At 38.6% G+C, this 13,475-nt stretch overlaps 2 protein-coding genes across 5 annotated transcripts; one reads left to right on the forward strand and one right to left on the reverse strand.

Moving 5' to 3' along the window:
* Nucleotides 1-937: 937 nt before the first annotated feature.
* ccdc96 (coiled-coil domain containing 96) lies at nt 938-10,019 on the reverse strand. Of its 4 annotated transcripts, none has more exons than XM_053499393.1 (4): nt 9,880-10,019; nt 7,413-7,781; nt 3,542-4,206; nt 938-1,465 (listed from the first exon to the last, which is right to left on the reverse strand). In XM_053499393.1, exons 2-4 carry the CDS (start codon nt 7,765-7,767, stop codon nt 1,193-1,195), a joined length of 1,293 nt encoding a protein of 430 aa, XP_053355368.1. In that variant the 5' UTR covers nt 7,768-7,781; nt 9,880-10,019; the 3' UTR covers nt 938-1,192. The 4 variants fall into 4 exon arrangements, with proteins under 4 accessions (XP_053355368.1, XP_053355376.1, XP_053355361.1 ...); XM_053499401.1 differs by having other exon boundaries at nt 9,835-9,934; XM_053499386.1 differs by lacking the exon at nt 9,880-10,019 and adding an exon at nt 9,508-9,587 and having other exon boundaries at nt 7,419-7,781.
* Nucleotides 9,787-13,275, forward strand: tada2b (transcriptional adaptor 2B). The gene is made up of 2 exons (XM_053499410.1): nt 9,787-10,095; nt 12,109-13,275. Exons 1-2 carry the CDS (start codon nt 9,826-9,828, stop codon nt 13,246-13,248), a joined length of 1,410 nt encoding a protein of 469 aa, XP_053355385.1. The 5' UTR covers nt 9,787-9,825; the 3' UTR covers nt 13,249-13,275.
* Nucleotides 13,276-13,475: the final 200 nt, after the last annotated feature.

The raw sequence follows: 13,475 nt of genomic DNA on the forward strand, positions 1-13,475 counted from the left end.
AATCTCCTGTTCTCATCACAGTACAGTCACCTGCTATAGCAACAGTCAGTTATGTTACCTGAACATTCAACTTAAAAGGGCACCTGTTGGCTGGGAATGGAACCCGGTTAAACTGCTTGGAAGGCAGCTATGCTCACCACCAGTGTGGATGTGCTGATGTTTACCCGTAATCTTAATTGTCCCCTAGATGCCAGGTAACTCCGATTAAAAGTTTTTCTCTCTGTATTTATGTGGATTGAATTCTCAAGCTGTTTAAGGGTATTTATTATTAAATGATATTATGAATTAAATATAAAATTTTAATTAAAAAAAAAGTAATCATCAATAACTTTCAACCACTTACTCACTCATTCTCACTCATCCCCTATACCGCAAATCATTTTCAGCTTCATTTTCAGCTGGTCTAAAGCCATGGCTTCTTTCTGTGTGTGGTGTCAACCTACAGTATTATAGGATGGTCAAGCACACACACATTCTATTCAGTTTTGAACCACCAACTAGCCTTCCATAGAAAACAGACAAAGAAGACAAGGATGATGAGACTAGAAAGGAGAATTTTAAACTGAAAAGAAAATGGTGGGGTTCAAGACCAGATGGGGGCAGTGGATGCGAAGAGTGGGTAAACACCAACAACAGAAGAAGACAAGCTACCAGATACTTTAATTTTTTCCTACTCCATGCTTTGTACAAGTTTAAAAACCCCAATATACTGCACCACCCCCTTTAAAGCTTTCTCACGTTTTTACATTTTCTTTATAATAACAGTCATTATTTATAAATCTTGTTATTTTGTTTTTGTTCATGATGTTTATGTTGAACATTTGATTTTTTTAATCGTTTGTCATTTTAATTAAGCAGGTTAGATTACCTTATTAACACAAATATTTTTAATCATACATTTAATTCTTTTAAAAAAATGTACCGTCAGGTTAAAAAAATATATAAAGTCAACATTAAGATGTATTTATTTCTGCAATTTTTCACATTTTCCTCTTCAGTCAAATAACAAATAAGAAAAAAACATAACGCTGTGGTGTGGATGAAACTTAATAAAGTGAACGGTTTTGTTACACAAAATGATAAACTGCTTAAAAAACAATTCTTAAAATGGGCCTCCATGTTATTGTGTTCCTGCCGTTATGCTACAGGGGCTTGTAGGTGTCTATGTAGCAGTTTGGTTTTGTGTGTCTCTTCAGATTCTCTTTAGCATCTCCACTTGTCTTTCAAGTGTCTCACGCTCATCCTCTGTGTCCTCAAGGTCCCGGAGCAGTGTGGGATTTCCCAGCAGGCCACAGTCCTGGCGCTTATGCAGATTGTCGAAGCGCAGGACATCCCGTGCTTGCATTATCTGCGTCAGTGTTTGATGCTCACGCAGCACCAAAGCCTCCAGTTCATCAAAACGGGCTCGCTTTGTCTGGTTTACCCCCTGATTGAACCTCAGCTTCTCTTTAAAATGCATAAGAATCTGAGTGGGGACACAAAGACACATACAATTACAGTTAAACAGTTTTAAAGTGCTTTAACATTTAGAATAAATAGCTGGTTTCTGCACTCCTTCTGCACGAGATCCTTCTGCACTTGATCAATGAGGACAGTGATAATAAAAACATTGTCCTCTAGGTATACCTAACAGATGCATTCCTGACACAGAGCCTCTGATATACTATATGACCAAAAGTATGTGGACACCTGACCATCACACCTATATGCAGTTCTTTTTCCAAACTGTTGCCACAAATGTAGAAAAACAAGTTGTATAAAATCAAGCAAATAGTCTGTACTCTGTACCTTCATTACAATTTCCATTTTTTGAAACTAAAAGCCCCAAACTTGTTCCAACATGACAATCCCACCTGCCGATAAAATAAAAAAAACATACAGCCACAGTATTGGTGCTGATTTTATATTTTTTTTATGTTATGCATATATAACAGAAAAAGTGTGCGAGAAAGAAGCTACATTTGAAACTTATGCAACATGGAAGTGACCAATCCTGCTTCTTAAAAAAATTCAGATTGCTAACATTAGCCGTTTTGGAGAGTAAGTATCCCAAAAATTGCATTTTTTCTGCATTATACTGTCTCTTTTTAAACATCAATAATTTCAAATGCAAAAATTATTTATATTTCTTTATGGATATTGATACTGAAATTGGTGTAAGCTTCTGGTTGCATATGACCTATAAAATTTGTTACTTAAATTAAAGAATTCCATGCAAAATGAACTAACAGTGGTTTTGTTTAAATGCTCCAAATTAGAAATTACCGTATGTTATGTGGTTAAAGACATTATAAATATATATATATATATATATATATATATATATATATATATATATATATATTTATATATATATTTATATATATATAGTTTATTCAATAAATTGCTTTTTGTGATTTGCCCAATAGTTATTGTTAACACATATTTAATCAAAATTCCATAAATTCCCAAAAAGCCAAAAATCTGTAGTGTCCGTAACCATTTCAAATGTATGCTGCAATATCTTAACAGTTTTGCATTTTAGTATAATACATTTTTTCAGGGTTATGTCTTAAGAAGTGAAATATAAACCTTTCATCTGAATGACAATAAAGGTCGTTGAAAGATTTAAATTCAAAAAACGTTATGGGCACTACATAAAAGGGCGTGAACTTGTATTTAGCAAATGTCTTTCTTCTTATCTGATAAGAATAGTAATGTGTATGTGTATTTACAAGAAAAACAAAGCATGGATCGCGAGATAAGAAGCATTAAGTATTAGGAATTATATAATAATAATAATAATAATAATAATAATAATAATAATAATAAATTATCCTATCTGGAAATTCATTTCAACTAGATGAGACACTTTTAAGCATGTTTTTGCCAAATGCATGTTAAGGATGTAGTGGAAGAACTCCTGTGTCCTACATGGAGCCTGAATCTCAACCCACTGAACACCTCTGGGTGAACCAAAGCCTTCTCAAAATCTAAACATCAGTGTCTGACCTCACCAATGCTCATTTAACTGAATAACCACATATCCCCACTCCATGTCCCGACTTCTAGTTTAAAAACTTTCCTAGAAAAGTGGACGATACTAAAAGAGTAAAGTGGTGGCAGTAATGCTACATCATGCAAGCTACTAAATGTCAGCAGTTATGTATCAAGAATAAGTGGAGGATATTATAACACCAAAGGAGATTAATTCTGGTTTTAAAATGGTGGGTATGATGGTCAGGTGTCCATATACTTTTGGCCAGTGTATTTCTTTCAAAAAACCTTCAGAATCTGGTGGATTGCAATTGGACTGGCTTATATACACATCCATGAAGTGGTGGTAAACAGGAAAAAACTAAAATTTTTGAACATTGTGAAAAAAGCTTTGTGAAACCAGATCTACTTATTGGACTATAAAAAAAAAAATAAAATAAAAAACATTTATATTTTTTGAGAATTTTGTAATGAGTAAATGAAAAAATATTGCATTTTTAATAAAAAGGGAGAATATTAATTTGACTAGGAGCCCTCTAAATAAACAAACGCTGAACAAACAAACCTGGTCGTTGTGAGGAATCATCTTCTTAAGCTTAATCAGATCTTCCTTGCACTCTTCCAGCTTGTCTTTGTAGGTTTCATTCTCAATTTGTAGCTGCTCGAAGTCTATCTTGTGCATGTCTCCATCTAGAGCCCTTTCCCTGGCATGGAGTCCTGCTTCCAAATTAAGCACTTTTGAATTCATCTTGAAGTTCTCCTGCCTAACAGAGACATACTCATCCTCGCATTCCTGTGCTGCCATCAGCAGACGCTCAGCCTCAGCTTGGGCCTCCGTCTTGCCCATCGCCTGCTCCAGAAATGTAATGAGCATTTCACGCTCAGTTGATGCCAGCATGCTCTGCTCGCGTTCGATTTGCTCCAGCTTCTCGTCATTCTGCCGATTCAGTTCATCAACATGGTGTTGTTCTAGCTGCTTCTGCCTTTTGTGCTCCATCTCTCTCTTAACTTTCTCTAGAATACCTGGGTACTTCTGAAGACAATCTTCTTTGGTAAAAACTTTCCCATGCAATAAATTAAGTTTAGTGCCCGATTCAAGTAGAAAGTATTCAGACAATTTATTTTGGAGTTGGTGATTGAGCTGACTCAGCTTTTCATGTTCTGCTTGGAGTTCTTGAAGAAGCTTCTGCTCGTCCTCAGAGACCACTTCAAGGTTTTCTTGAAAATCGGCTAAAACATTTTAAAAAAATTGGTGTGAATCAAAGTGGAATGGTTAAAGAACAGTTACAAATTACTTTATCCTCTCAAGCAACATTCACTTAACCTTTAGCTGTACCGCGATCAAGGACAAATCGAGGTGTGAAACTTTCAAGGCCGTAGATAAAATAATCAGTATATGTGAGGTTGTCCACATGTTAGTCTTATCACAATACCAACATTTTTGTTTCAATATCGTCATTAATGTAGAAAAACTTTTTAATACATTGCCTTGTCTCTGAGCTAATATAGAATCACTAGACTTTTGTGGTTGGAAAAAACACGGGTGTTATAAAAAAATTGAGTTTCCATTATTTCTTATGGGAAAATTTGCTTTGACTTACGAGTGTTTTGGAATACGAGCCTGCTTCGAATTATGCTCATAATCCAAGGTTCCACTGTACATTTTATATAATTCTATTTAATGGTTAATTCTTTCTTGTAATTGTATTTTATTAAGTTTGTTTTACTATGCTTTATACAATTTATTTCAATTTTGCCATGTTACATCTTTTAATCACTGTAAAGCACTTTGGACAAACTGGTTGAAATAAATGTCCTATATGAATAAATTGGCATTGACATTTTTTAAATTTTATAAATTTTTTTTACATTCTAATCTTATTCTAGTGCAAATTTGCCTCTACCTACCTTCTCATTCCTTCTTAGGTCATATGAGATTTTTACTGCATATCATGCCCTGTATGGTTGTGTACATGACAAACTTTGAATTTGAATATCTTACGGGTTTTATATACAGTAATTATTATATAGTTTTTCATTTAAAAATGTGCATGATCAGTAGTCAATAATAAAAACATACAGTTTGCTACAGAAAGTAAATAAATCCTGTATCTAACACTGCAGTATGTTAGACAGATCCTGTGAATTAGATCAGCACTTTTAGACGCTCCCTATCTGACGCCATTACTATAAAGTGCTGGGCTTTCATTGGTAAAAATATTTTCAGTAATACTACACGTTTTGCCCTTGTTTTTCCTTTTTAAAATTTAAAGAGACAATCTTAAAGGTGCAGCGAATGTCCCAATATATAACCAACTCTACCAGACTTTAAAATAGCTCATGCACAGCCGTGTTTAGGCACTCATCTTTTTTCATCATTTTTTGCTTACTTTATAACCACTATATCTCAAATATTTCAGTTCAGGTCACCTATTGCCTTTAACTCTTTCTTCAAGTCTAGCTCTCTACTGAGACTCTTATTGCTACTGTCGTGCTTTAAAAGCTTCCTGTGGCCCATATTACAACCTCAGTTTGGATTTCCCTGTTACGTCATATACACACGTCAATGCTGTCAAGGCTGCGCTTTAAGAGATTTCTGTCAGTATTAGTATCCTATACAGCAGATCAAATAGACATAAGAAGAGGAAAAGATTCAAAACTTAATAGTATCGTAGAACTTTTTCAATATGCCATGCAACACTGGCATGCATACACAAGTATAAACATTTATTTTACCTATGCATTTTGGTTATTCGTTCACATGGAAACTTTGTTAAGGGTCACTAAAAAATTTACCTTTTTTAAAACAATCCTGCCATGGTAAAGATATTTAGAGATTTCCTATTGCTGGCTTGTTTACAAGAAAAAACCTATATGTCTTGTAACAGTGTGCACCAAAAGTCCAAATGCACTGTATCTCCTGGGCTAGGACTATATCGCCACCTGCTGGTGTGGCCTGCTCTTGGTAGCATTTATTCATCTATCCTCTATGGCAATGGTTCTCAAACATTTTCTGTCATTTCCTACTTAAGAGGATGAGCAAATCTTCAAGCCCCACTTGTCAACAAAATGATAACGAAAACAGCCAAGTTTACTATTTATTGAACTATCAATTTCTAAACCAATAAAATCAAATAACACCAAGTTCAAAACAGATTAAATAAACGTGCAATTGTTATAACAGGCTTACTTCGTCACTTATCTAGAGATTTCTTTCATAGAAGTCGAGTGGCTTATTAACGTGACTGGGGTGTGTTGTCTCTAAGTGTCTTCCTACTTCGTTCGGTCTCGTGCTGTCTGCTGCCAGCGGTTTAAAACGCAAAACACACACGGTCTCTCCTCTGCCCCACCATCCCCACCATGAATCCAAGCGCAACATAGGCTTCATCATGTTTTCCTTTCGGCTGGATTTTTGGTTGATTAGGCTGATAGTGCTGAATCACCTGCTTTTTTGTGGTCCATGTAACAAATGTATCCATTGACGTTATTACGCTCACTACATACAGTACGCTACTGACCCGGTTTGTGTCCGCGGTAAAGTTAGTTTTATATTCGCATCTCCGAATTCAATAGCTGCGTAAATAAACCTGCAAATAAGATACCCACATATATTTTCTATATATATTGGTTTTAAGTTACATCCGCCTTAAATTATACATGTTTAAAAGCATAAACACCATTATTCTCTACGGCGCAACAAATGATTTAGAGATCATTGCAAAATGTCGCACACAAACAACAAGCGTAGAACGATATTGATCTTCCCTTCTGTTCAGCGCCTGAAGGATCAAAAAGCAACTTTGTTGCCACACTGGAAACTAGAAATGCCAGACTAGTACTGCCTGATAAAATATTCATTTTTAACAAAAATACAGAAACATCAGCCTACACATTGGAATAAATGAAATTACATATATAATACCGAATGTTTCCTTATATATTGTTCCTCTGCAATTAACATGCTGATGTTAAACCGTTATTGTTGCACTATGGTTCCATTTTTTCTCTGATGTTATTTTAATTTACTTGTATTAATGATCCATTATTTTGCGTGTGATTTTTTAGTTTCGTGATCTTTATTGTCAATAAAGAAAAGCATGAATTAGAATAGGTACTTTCCTATTATTTTCCACTAATTCCCTCCCGTTCATTGCGCCCAACCTGTCATGTCTGTATTCCCCACTATTGGGGCACGCCACACACTTTGAGAACCACGGCCCTATAGAGTGTACATGTCTAGAAACAGGATCCATGTCTACTCTGAATGGGTTGTTATTATTATTATTCTGATTCCTAGTCCAAGCATTTTTGAGGATTTTTGAACAAATAACCGTTCATATGACTAAAAAGTGAATTAAATTGTTGTTTTTTTTAAGTGCAAGACCAGGAACATACTAGTTTGGCATACTTTATATAAAAAATTATAAATCTAAAACCTGTACATGGTCTCTGATCATCTTCCATTTTTACGCTCTTCGTCTCTTCCTCTTGGTTTTCAGGCTTTTCTTCTTCATTCTCTTTTTGGAAATCATCACTAGTGTCTGGTGCATCGTCTACCACTGAAGCTTCAACATCGTCTTCAGGTTCTGGCAGGTTATCTTTATTCTCATCACCTGCTACCTGCTCTGTCTCCTCGTCTACTACTTTTGCTTGGGCTTCTGTTTCTTCTGCACGGCTTTCCTCCTCGGGTTTAGTCAGGTCTTCACTGTCCCAGGGGTCTCCAGCTTCTGCCACATCTGGATCTTCGGTCTTCACATCAGAACCCGTTTCCTTAAGTGACTGCTCCTCCATTTTCCAGGGATAATCTGTGAATTTAATTTGTAAGCCATTATTCTTTCAGTATAGTTTTTTTTTTCAAGTGAGAAGACATTTATTTAACATTCATGGAAGGAGTCTGCAGAGTGAGTGAATGAACCTGTGATCACTGTAATTATTGGAACAAACCTGAGTACACTATTGGATAATCAAGGTTTTATATAATGAGGTGTGAACCACCGGACATTTTTATTAGTTCTGGATCAACAGGCTGTGTCTATCTGTTTGTCTGCATCCTGGCTTCACATGTAAAATAATTCTTAAAAATTCAAACAGGTATACTTCACAAAGACGAAAAAGGATACAGGAAACTCTGTGACCAACTTAACATCAGACAAAATCTGAGTCACAGCAGTAATCAGGAGGTACAGATGGAATACCACAATACTGCTTATGTCAGCCACAATGGGTGACCTACTGAAAATAAAACAATGGACAGCTCTGACTGTGAAGTGCATCATGGCTCCTAAATGTATTAAAGTCAGTGAAAGTGACAGCAGGAGAAAAAGTATAAGGAAACGTATCAATGTGAAGCAAAAGGTTACAATATAGAGGCCCATACAGCTTTAATAGGGACATAACAGACATCACTAAATGGTGGACTGTTGTCCAGATGTGGGACCGAGTGTCAGTTCTATCCCAACCCTAAAGCTTTTCTGATAACTGAGAATCTATAAATAAAAGAAAGGTTCTGTCTGTACATTGGGTCAGAACTCACCCATTCGAAGATATCTTTAAAGTTCCTACATTGGACGACCCGTAACCAGTCTCAGAAAATGTCTCTGTCTGTCTGTCCAGCCAGATTTTGTCACAGCAACCACGCAAAACTCGATAGAATGTAATGAAACTTTGCCAGTCCTTAGATATTTGCTCTTAAGTTAAACCTCCGGCATTAAAGGAAACAAAAATGTTGAGTAGAAGTGAAGTTATGAGCAGTAATGCGCCAGATTTCAAGTTTTTACAGCTTTCTACGCATGCATCAAACTGTCTGTACATCGACTGATGGGCTGAATTTAATAAAACTTTTAACCTGCACTATGAATGGAATTGAAATGCTGAGTAAAAGTGATGTTATGAACAGTTATGTGTGGGATTTAATAATCTACTGTAAAATAATCTACTAATGCGCTACTGTCTCAATGTAAACAAACACCTGCACCAATAGATATTAATTAGAAAAGATAAAGTGAATATTTTTACTGGGATTAGTTCATATTTTCACTTTGGCTGAAATAACAGCGCTGAAGTGGTATAAGTGAATTTTAACACGCTGGAGTGGTTTTAAGACAAAACTTCATCTTTATCCTTTTATCTACTTTTCCCATTTCTCATCTGTGATTCACTCTCCGATTACCGAACAGGGAGTGTATTTGTCTGAGCACCAAAGAAGGACAACTTAGTGTAAACAAGGCGTGAGATACTCAACCTTACAGAATGGGATTTCTTTGTATTAATAAGTTAGACAGAGAGTTCTGCTGTACAGAGAGACACACAGACATGTACGTGGGCTTCAACCTCAAATAATCATAATAATAATAATAATATCACTGATTACATAAAGATCAACAGATTATTTTTAACTTAAACCTTTTAACTGTTCCTACAAACTAAATTTAATAAAATACTGTTTTATATATAAATGAACATTTTATATAACTGAATTATTACTGCACAGAAGCCCATAAAACGCGTAGAGTAATCCTTTTATCATCTTACCTGAGTTTAGATTAATCAGAGTGACCCCTAACAGTGTTTTTTTTTTAAACAAACCCATTATTGCGACAGTGTTTTACCCGGTCGTCCTGGATACAGCCAATGAGAGCGTACGCTCGGCACGTTTCATGAATAATTCATGAGACGCCGGCGAGGCCGGCGTAACGCGCATGCGCCGCGCACGAAAACGTCCGCGCGACTTCCGAAAGCGCGCGCGCACACATCCTCAGGCAGCGCGAACGGAGCGAGCGAGCGAGAGAGGCAGAGAGAGAGAGAGAGAGAGTGAGAGAGAGAGAGGCAGAGCAACAAGCCAGCGCCAAGATGGCGGACCTGGGCAAGAAGTACTGCGTGAACTGCCTGGCGGACGTGACGAACCTGCGGCTGCGCTGCACAGAGTGCGCGGACATCGAGCTCTGTCCCGAGTGCTTCTCCGCCGGCGCGGAGATCGGGAATCACCGGAGATGGCACGGCTACCAGCAAGTGGACGGCGGCCGCTTCACGCTCTGGGGTCCCGAGGCGGAGGGAGGATGGACCAGCAGGGAAGAGCAGTCGCTCCTCGATGCCATCGAACAGTACGGCTTCGGGAACTGGGTAACGACCTGACCCTCAGATCAGTGTGTGTGTGTGTGTGTGTGTGTAAGAATCCTGCACACACTCCCTCAGAGTCTTAGACTACTGCAACATCTCTGTGTCTGTGTGTACAAGTTACCCGTCTGTCTGTCTGTCTGTCTACCTGTCTGTCTCTCACTCTATCAGTTCATCTCTCTATCTTGTCTATCTGTCTGTGTTTGTTTGTCTGGATATCTATCTGTTTATCAGTCTCTCATTGCCTCTCTGTCTGTCTGTCTACCAGTTTATCTGTCTGTCTACCTGTCTGAGCTGCACGATTAATCAGAACACTAAACTTTAATGATCTCGATCCACACACACACACACATTCACACGTGTGATTTGATTTCTGACTGACTCACGTGTATTTACTCAACAACAATCCCAGATGCTGTATCAGTCTATCACACACACACACACACACACACACACACACACACACAGTGTAACACGAAACACTATTAAATCACTAAGCAGGCCAGATATTGGCGAATGATTGAGTCACACAGCTCTCATCCCTCTCCTTCAGCCACGGCGTTCCGATATTAACGCACCCTCAGCATCACGAGTGTTCTCTTCAAGTTACAGGTTTAAGAATTTTCTAATTAACTAAAATTTATAACCATCATGTTTTTTTTTTTATGATATGCTACTTTGAAATTTAAATTTTATATCTTTTCTTCCCGAGAAAGCCTATATGTTACCTTAAGCTCGGCTGAATACACACACCTGTGAAAACACCATTAAAATTCCTTCAGTAGTTTTTATTTTACGTGAAGGGTGAACAAACAAACAGACAGACACAGGAAAAAAAAAATCCAAAAACTATCATGATGTGTCCTGTTACTCATCTTGCATACACCCTCAAATATATTTTTTTTCCACAAATATCTTCAATGTACAGACAGACACGCCCACTTTACAGTTTAAGTTTATATGTAATAGATCAGAGAGGTTTGGGCCGGCTGAACATCTAAATAAACTTTTCATGTACACTGACCAAGAAGAAGAAGAAGTAGTATTTTTTCTTCAACTATGAATTTAGGCCAGGCTCCCCATCTTTCTTTTCCACTAACTCACACCATCTCTATTCTAGAAAAGAAATGTCACAGATTCATAACATCACATGTTTCAGGTTGTTTCTGTGACTAAAAATAATGATTATATTAATTCACAAGAAGGCCCTCACAGACTATGACGACATTAAGTCACATGATGTCATAGTGGTTGAGGCATAAAAATAATAATAATTATAATAGTAATAATAATTAAAGGCTCATTTTGGGAGTTTTATATTTTTGCGACGTCATTCCCATAATTCCGGTAGCAGTAAAAGATTTTTTACACATTAAAGATAAATAAATAAATAAATAATGGTTACTTTTTAATTAGAAAACAAAAAGAAGCACAGTTTGATGAGCAGGAACGCTAGAGGAAATCCCCGTTCTCCTGGATGGATTTTAAAAGGGTACTGAAGGAGTACAGAATTTTAAAAAGGGTGGATAAAATATACTTGGGTAACATGAATATACAGCAGACCCCCGACGTTGGTTTTCTTTGGTATAAGTACTGAAGGGTGAATACAGTAAGGGTAAAAAAAAAAAAAATTCATTGTCACAAGCCATGTTGTTTTCCTCTACGGTTGCCTTGGGTACTAAAAAGTATTAAGCTGAGTTTACGTTAATATTTATGTCACAACATTTGTAAATTATATTTTTCTTAATAGTTTGGCATTCAAACTCATGAAAATCTATACGTTACAAAACATTGCGAATGGTTTCCAAGGAAAACTATTGGTCGGGTTCTAAGGAAAAATCTGTGAATGATCAAGGACGTGAACTCTTTGCTGCGGGGTGGGCTGTACTGAGAAAGTGTTTATCCGATCCCCTCAAGACTCTATCATTCAGATCGCGTGTACGTTTATTTATGACAATTTCTCACCTTTTCCAGAGTGAGTGTAATAATGGCAGTAACGTGTGTTTGTGTGTGTTTTAGGAGGATATGGCGGCCCACGTGGGTGCGTCCCGCTCGCCTCAAGAGGTGATGGAACATTATGTCACCATGTACATTCACGGTAACCTGGGGAAGGCGTGCATCCCGGAGCTGATCCCAAACCGCGTGACCGACCACACGTGTCCGGGCGGGGCGCCCCTCTCCCCGAGCCTCACTACCCCCCCGCTGCCGCTGGAGCTCACGTCGAGCGAACAGCAGCAGCTCGGGTACATGCCGCTTCGCGACGACTACGAAATGGAGTACGAACAGGAGGCGGAGTTGCTAGTCAGCGGCTTGTCCGTAAACTACGACGACGAGGATGTGGAGCTCGAGATGAAGTGCGCCCACGTCGATATGTACGTCCGGAAGCTACGGGAGCGCCAGCGCCGAAAAGATGTCGCCCGTGACTACAGCCTCGTGAATGCATTTCTCGGGCGGGAAAAAAAGGACAAAAGTGCGGGCGGAGGTAGCGGTGCCGGTTTAACCCCGACGGTCGCGAGCTCGGCGTCGTCAGGTTCCGGGAAGCGCAAGATTACCAAGGAGGAACGTGAGCAGCGGACAAAGCTACGCGCGCTCTGTCAGTTTATGGCGTTTCGAGATTTCGAGGACTTTTTCGACAACATGCACAAGGAACGCGTGCTACGCGCCAAAGTCCGGGAGCTCCAGCGGTACCGGCGCAACGGCATCACACGCCTCGATGAGTCGGCCGAGTACGAGGCGGCGCGACACAAGCGCGAGAAGCGGAAAGAAAACAAGAGCTCCAAGAGAGGCAGTGGCGGCGGAGGGGGCGGCGGCGGAGCAGGGATTGGAATGGGAGGCGGAGCTAATTCAGGAAGCGGAGCCAACGCAGGAGGCGGAGGCAGCACCGTCAAAGAGGAAGGAAAAGATGGTGAATTCTCAGCCATCGAGCACTTACCGGGCTTCGAGCTCCTTTCCGACCGCGAGAAACTGCTGTGCAACTCTCTGAACTTGAGTCCGACTCGGTACCTGACGGTCAAGACTATCATAATCAAAGATCATCTGCAGAAGCGACAAGGCGTTCCCGCCAAGAGCCGCTTACCAGGCTACCTGGATAAGATGCTGAAAAGACGCATCCTGAACTTCCTTACCGAGAGTGGCTGGATATCGCGAGACGCCGCATGACATTCCCATCTCTTATAGTTTTTTTTTTTTTTTTTTTTTTTACCTTAAGAACACAGGAATCTCAATTCTGGTTCTGTTTATAGGAATGTAAATGTGGAAAAAAACAAAAAACAAACCTTGACTACACTTTTGATAAGGTTTCAAAGGAATAAATTTGTACATACATATGTATATTTTTGCTAATGAGATTTTTTTTTTTAGGATGTGTATCTGTGTGTGCGCGCGCG

This window comes from Clarias gariepinus, chromosome 1 (assembly GCF_024256425.1).
Source record: "Clarias gariepinus isolate MV-2021 ecotype Netherlands chromosome 1, CGAR_prim_01v2, whole genome shotgun sequence".
NCBI classification, from domain to species: Eukaryota; Metazoa; Chordata; class Actinopteri; order Siluriformes; family Clariidae; genus Clarias; species Clarias gariepinus.

Bases quoted from the DNA above. Each gene is read 5' to 3' on its own strand.
- ccdc96 (XM_053499377.1), bottom strand. From the start codon at position 9,565: ATGGGTTTGTTTAAAAAAAAAACACTGTTAGGGGTCACTCTGATTAAT. The intron at 4,207-7,412 runs GTTTTAGATTTA...AAAATGTTTTAG, and splicing joins TGATCAGAGACCATGTACAG to CCGATTTTCAAGAAAACCTT. The intron at 1,466-3,541 runs GTTTGTTTGTTC...GTCCCCACTCAG, and splicing joins TGATTCCTCACAACGACCAG to ATTCTTATGCATTTTAAAGA.
- tada2b (XM_053499410.1), top strand. From the start codon at position 9,826: ATGGCGGACCTGGGCAAGAAGTACTGCGTGAACTGCCTGGCGGACGTG. The intron at 10,096-12,108 runs GTAACGACCTGA...TGTGTGTTTTAG, and splicing joins AGTACGGCTTCGGGAACTGG to GAGGATATGGCGGCCCACGT.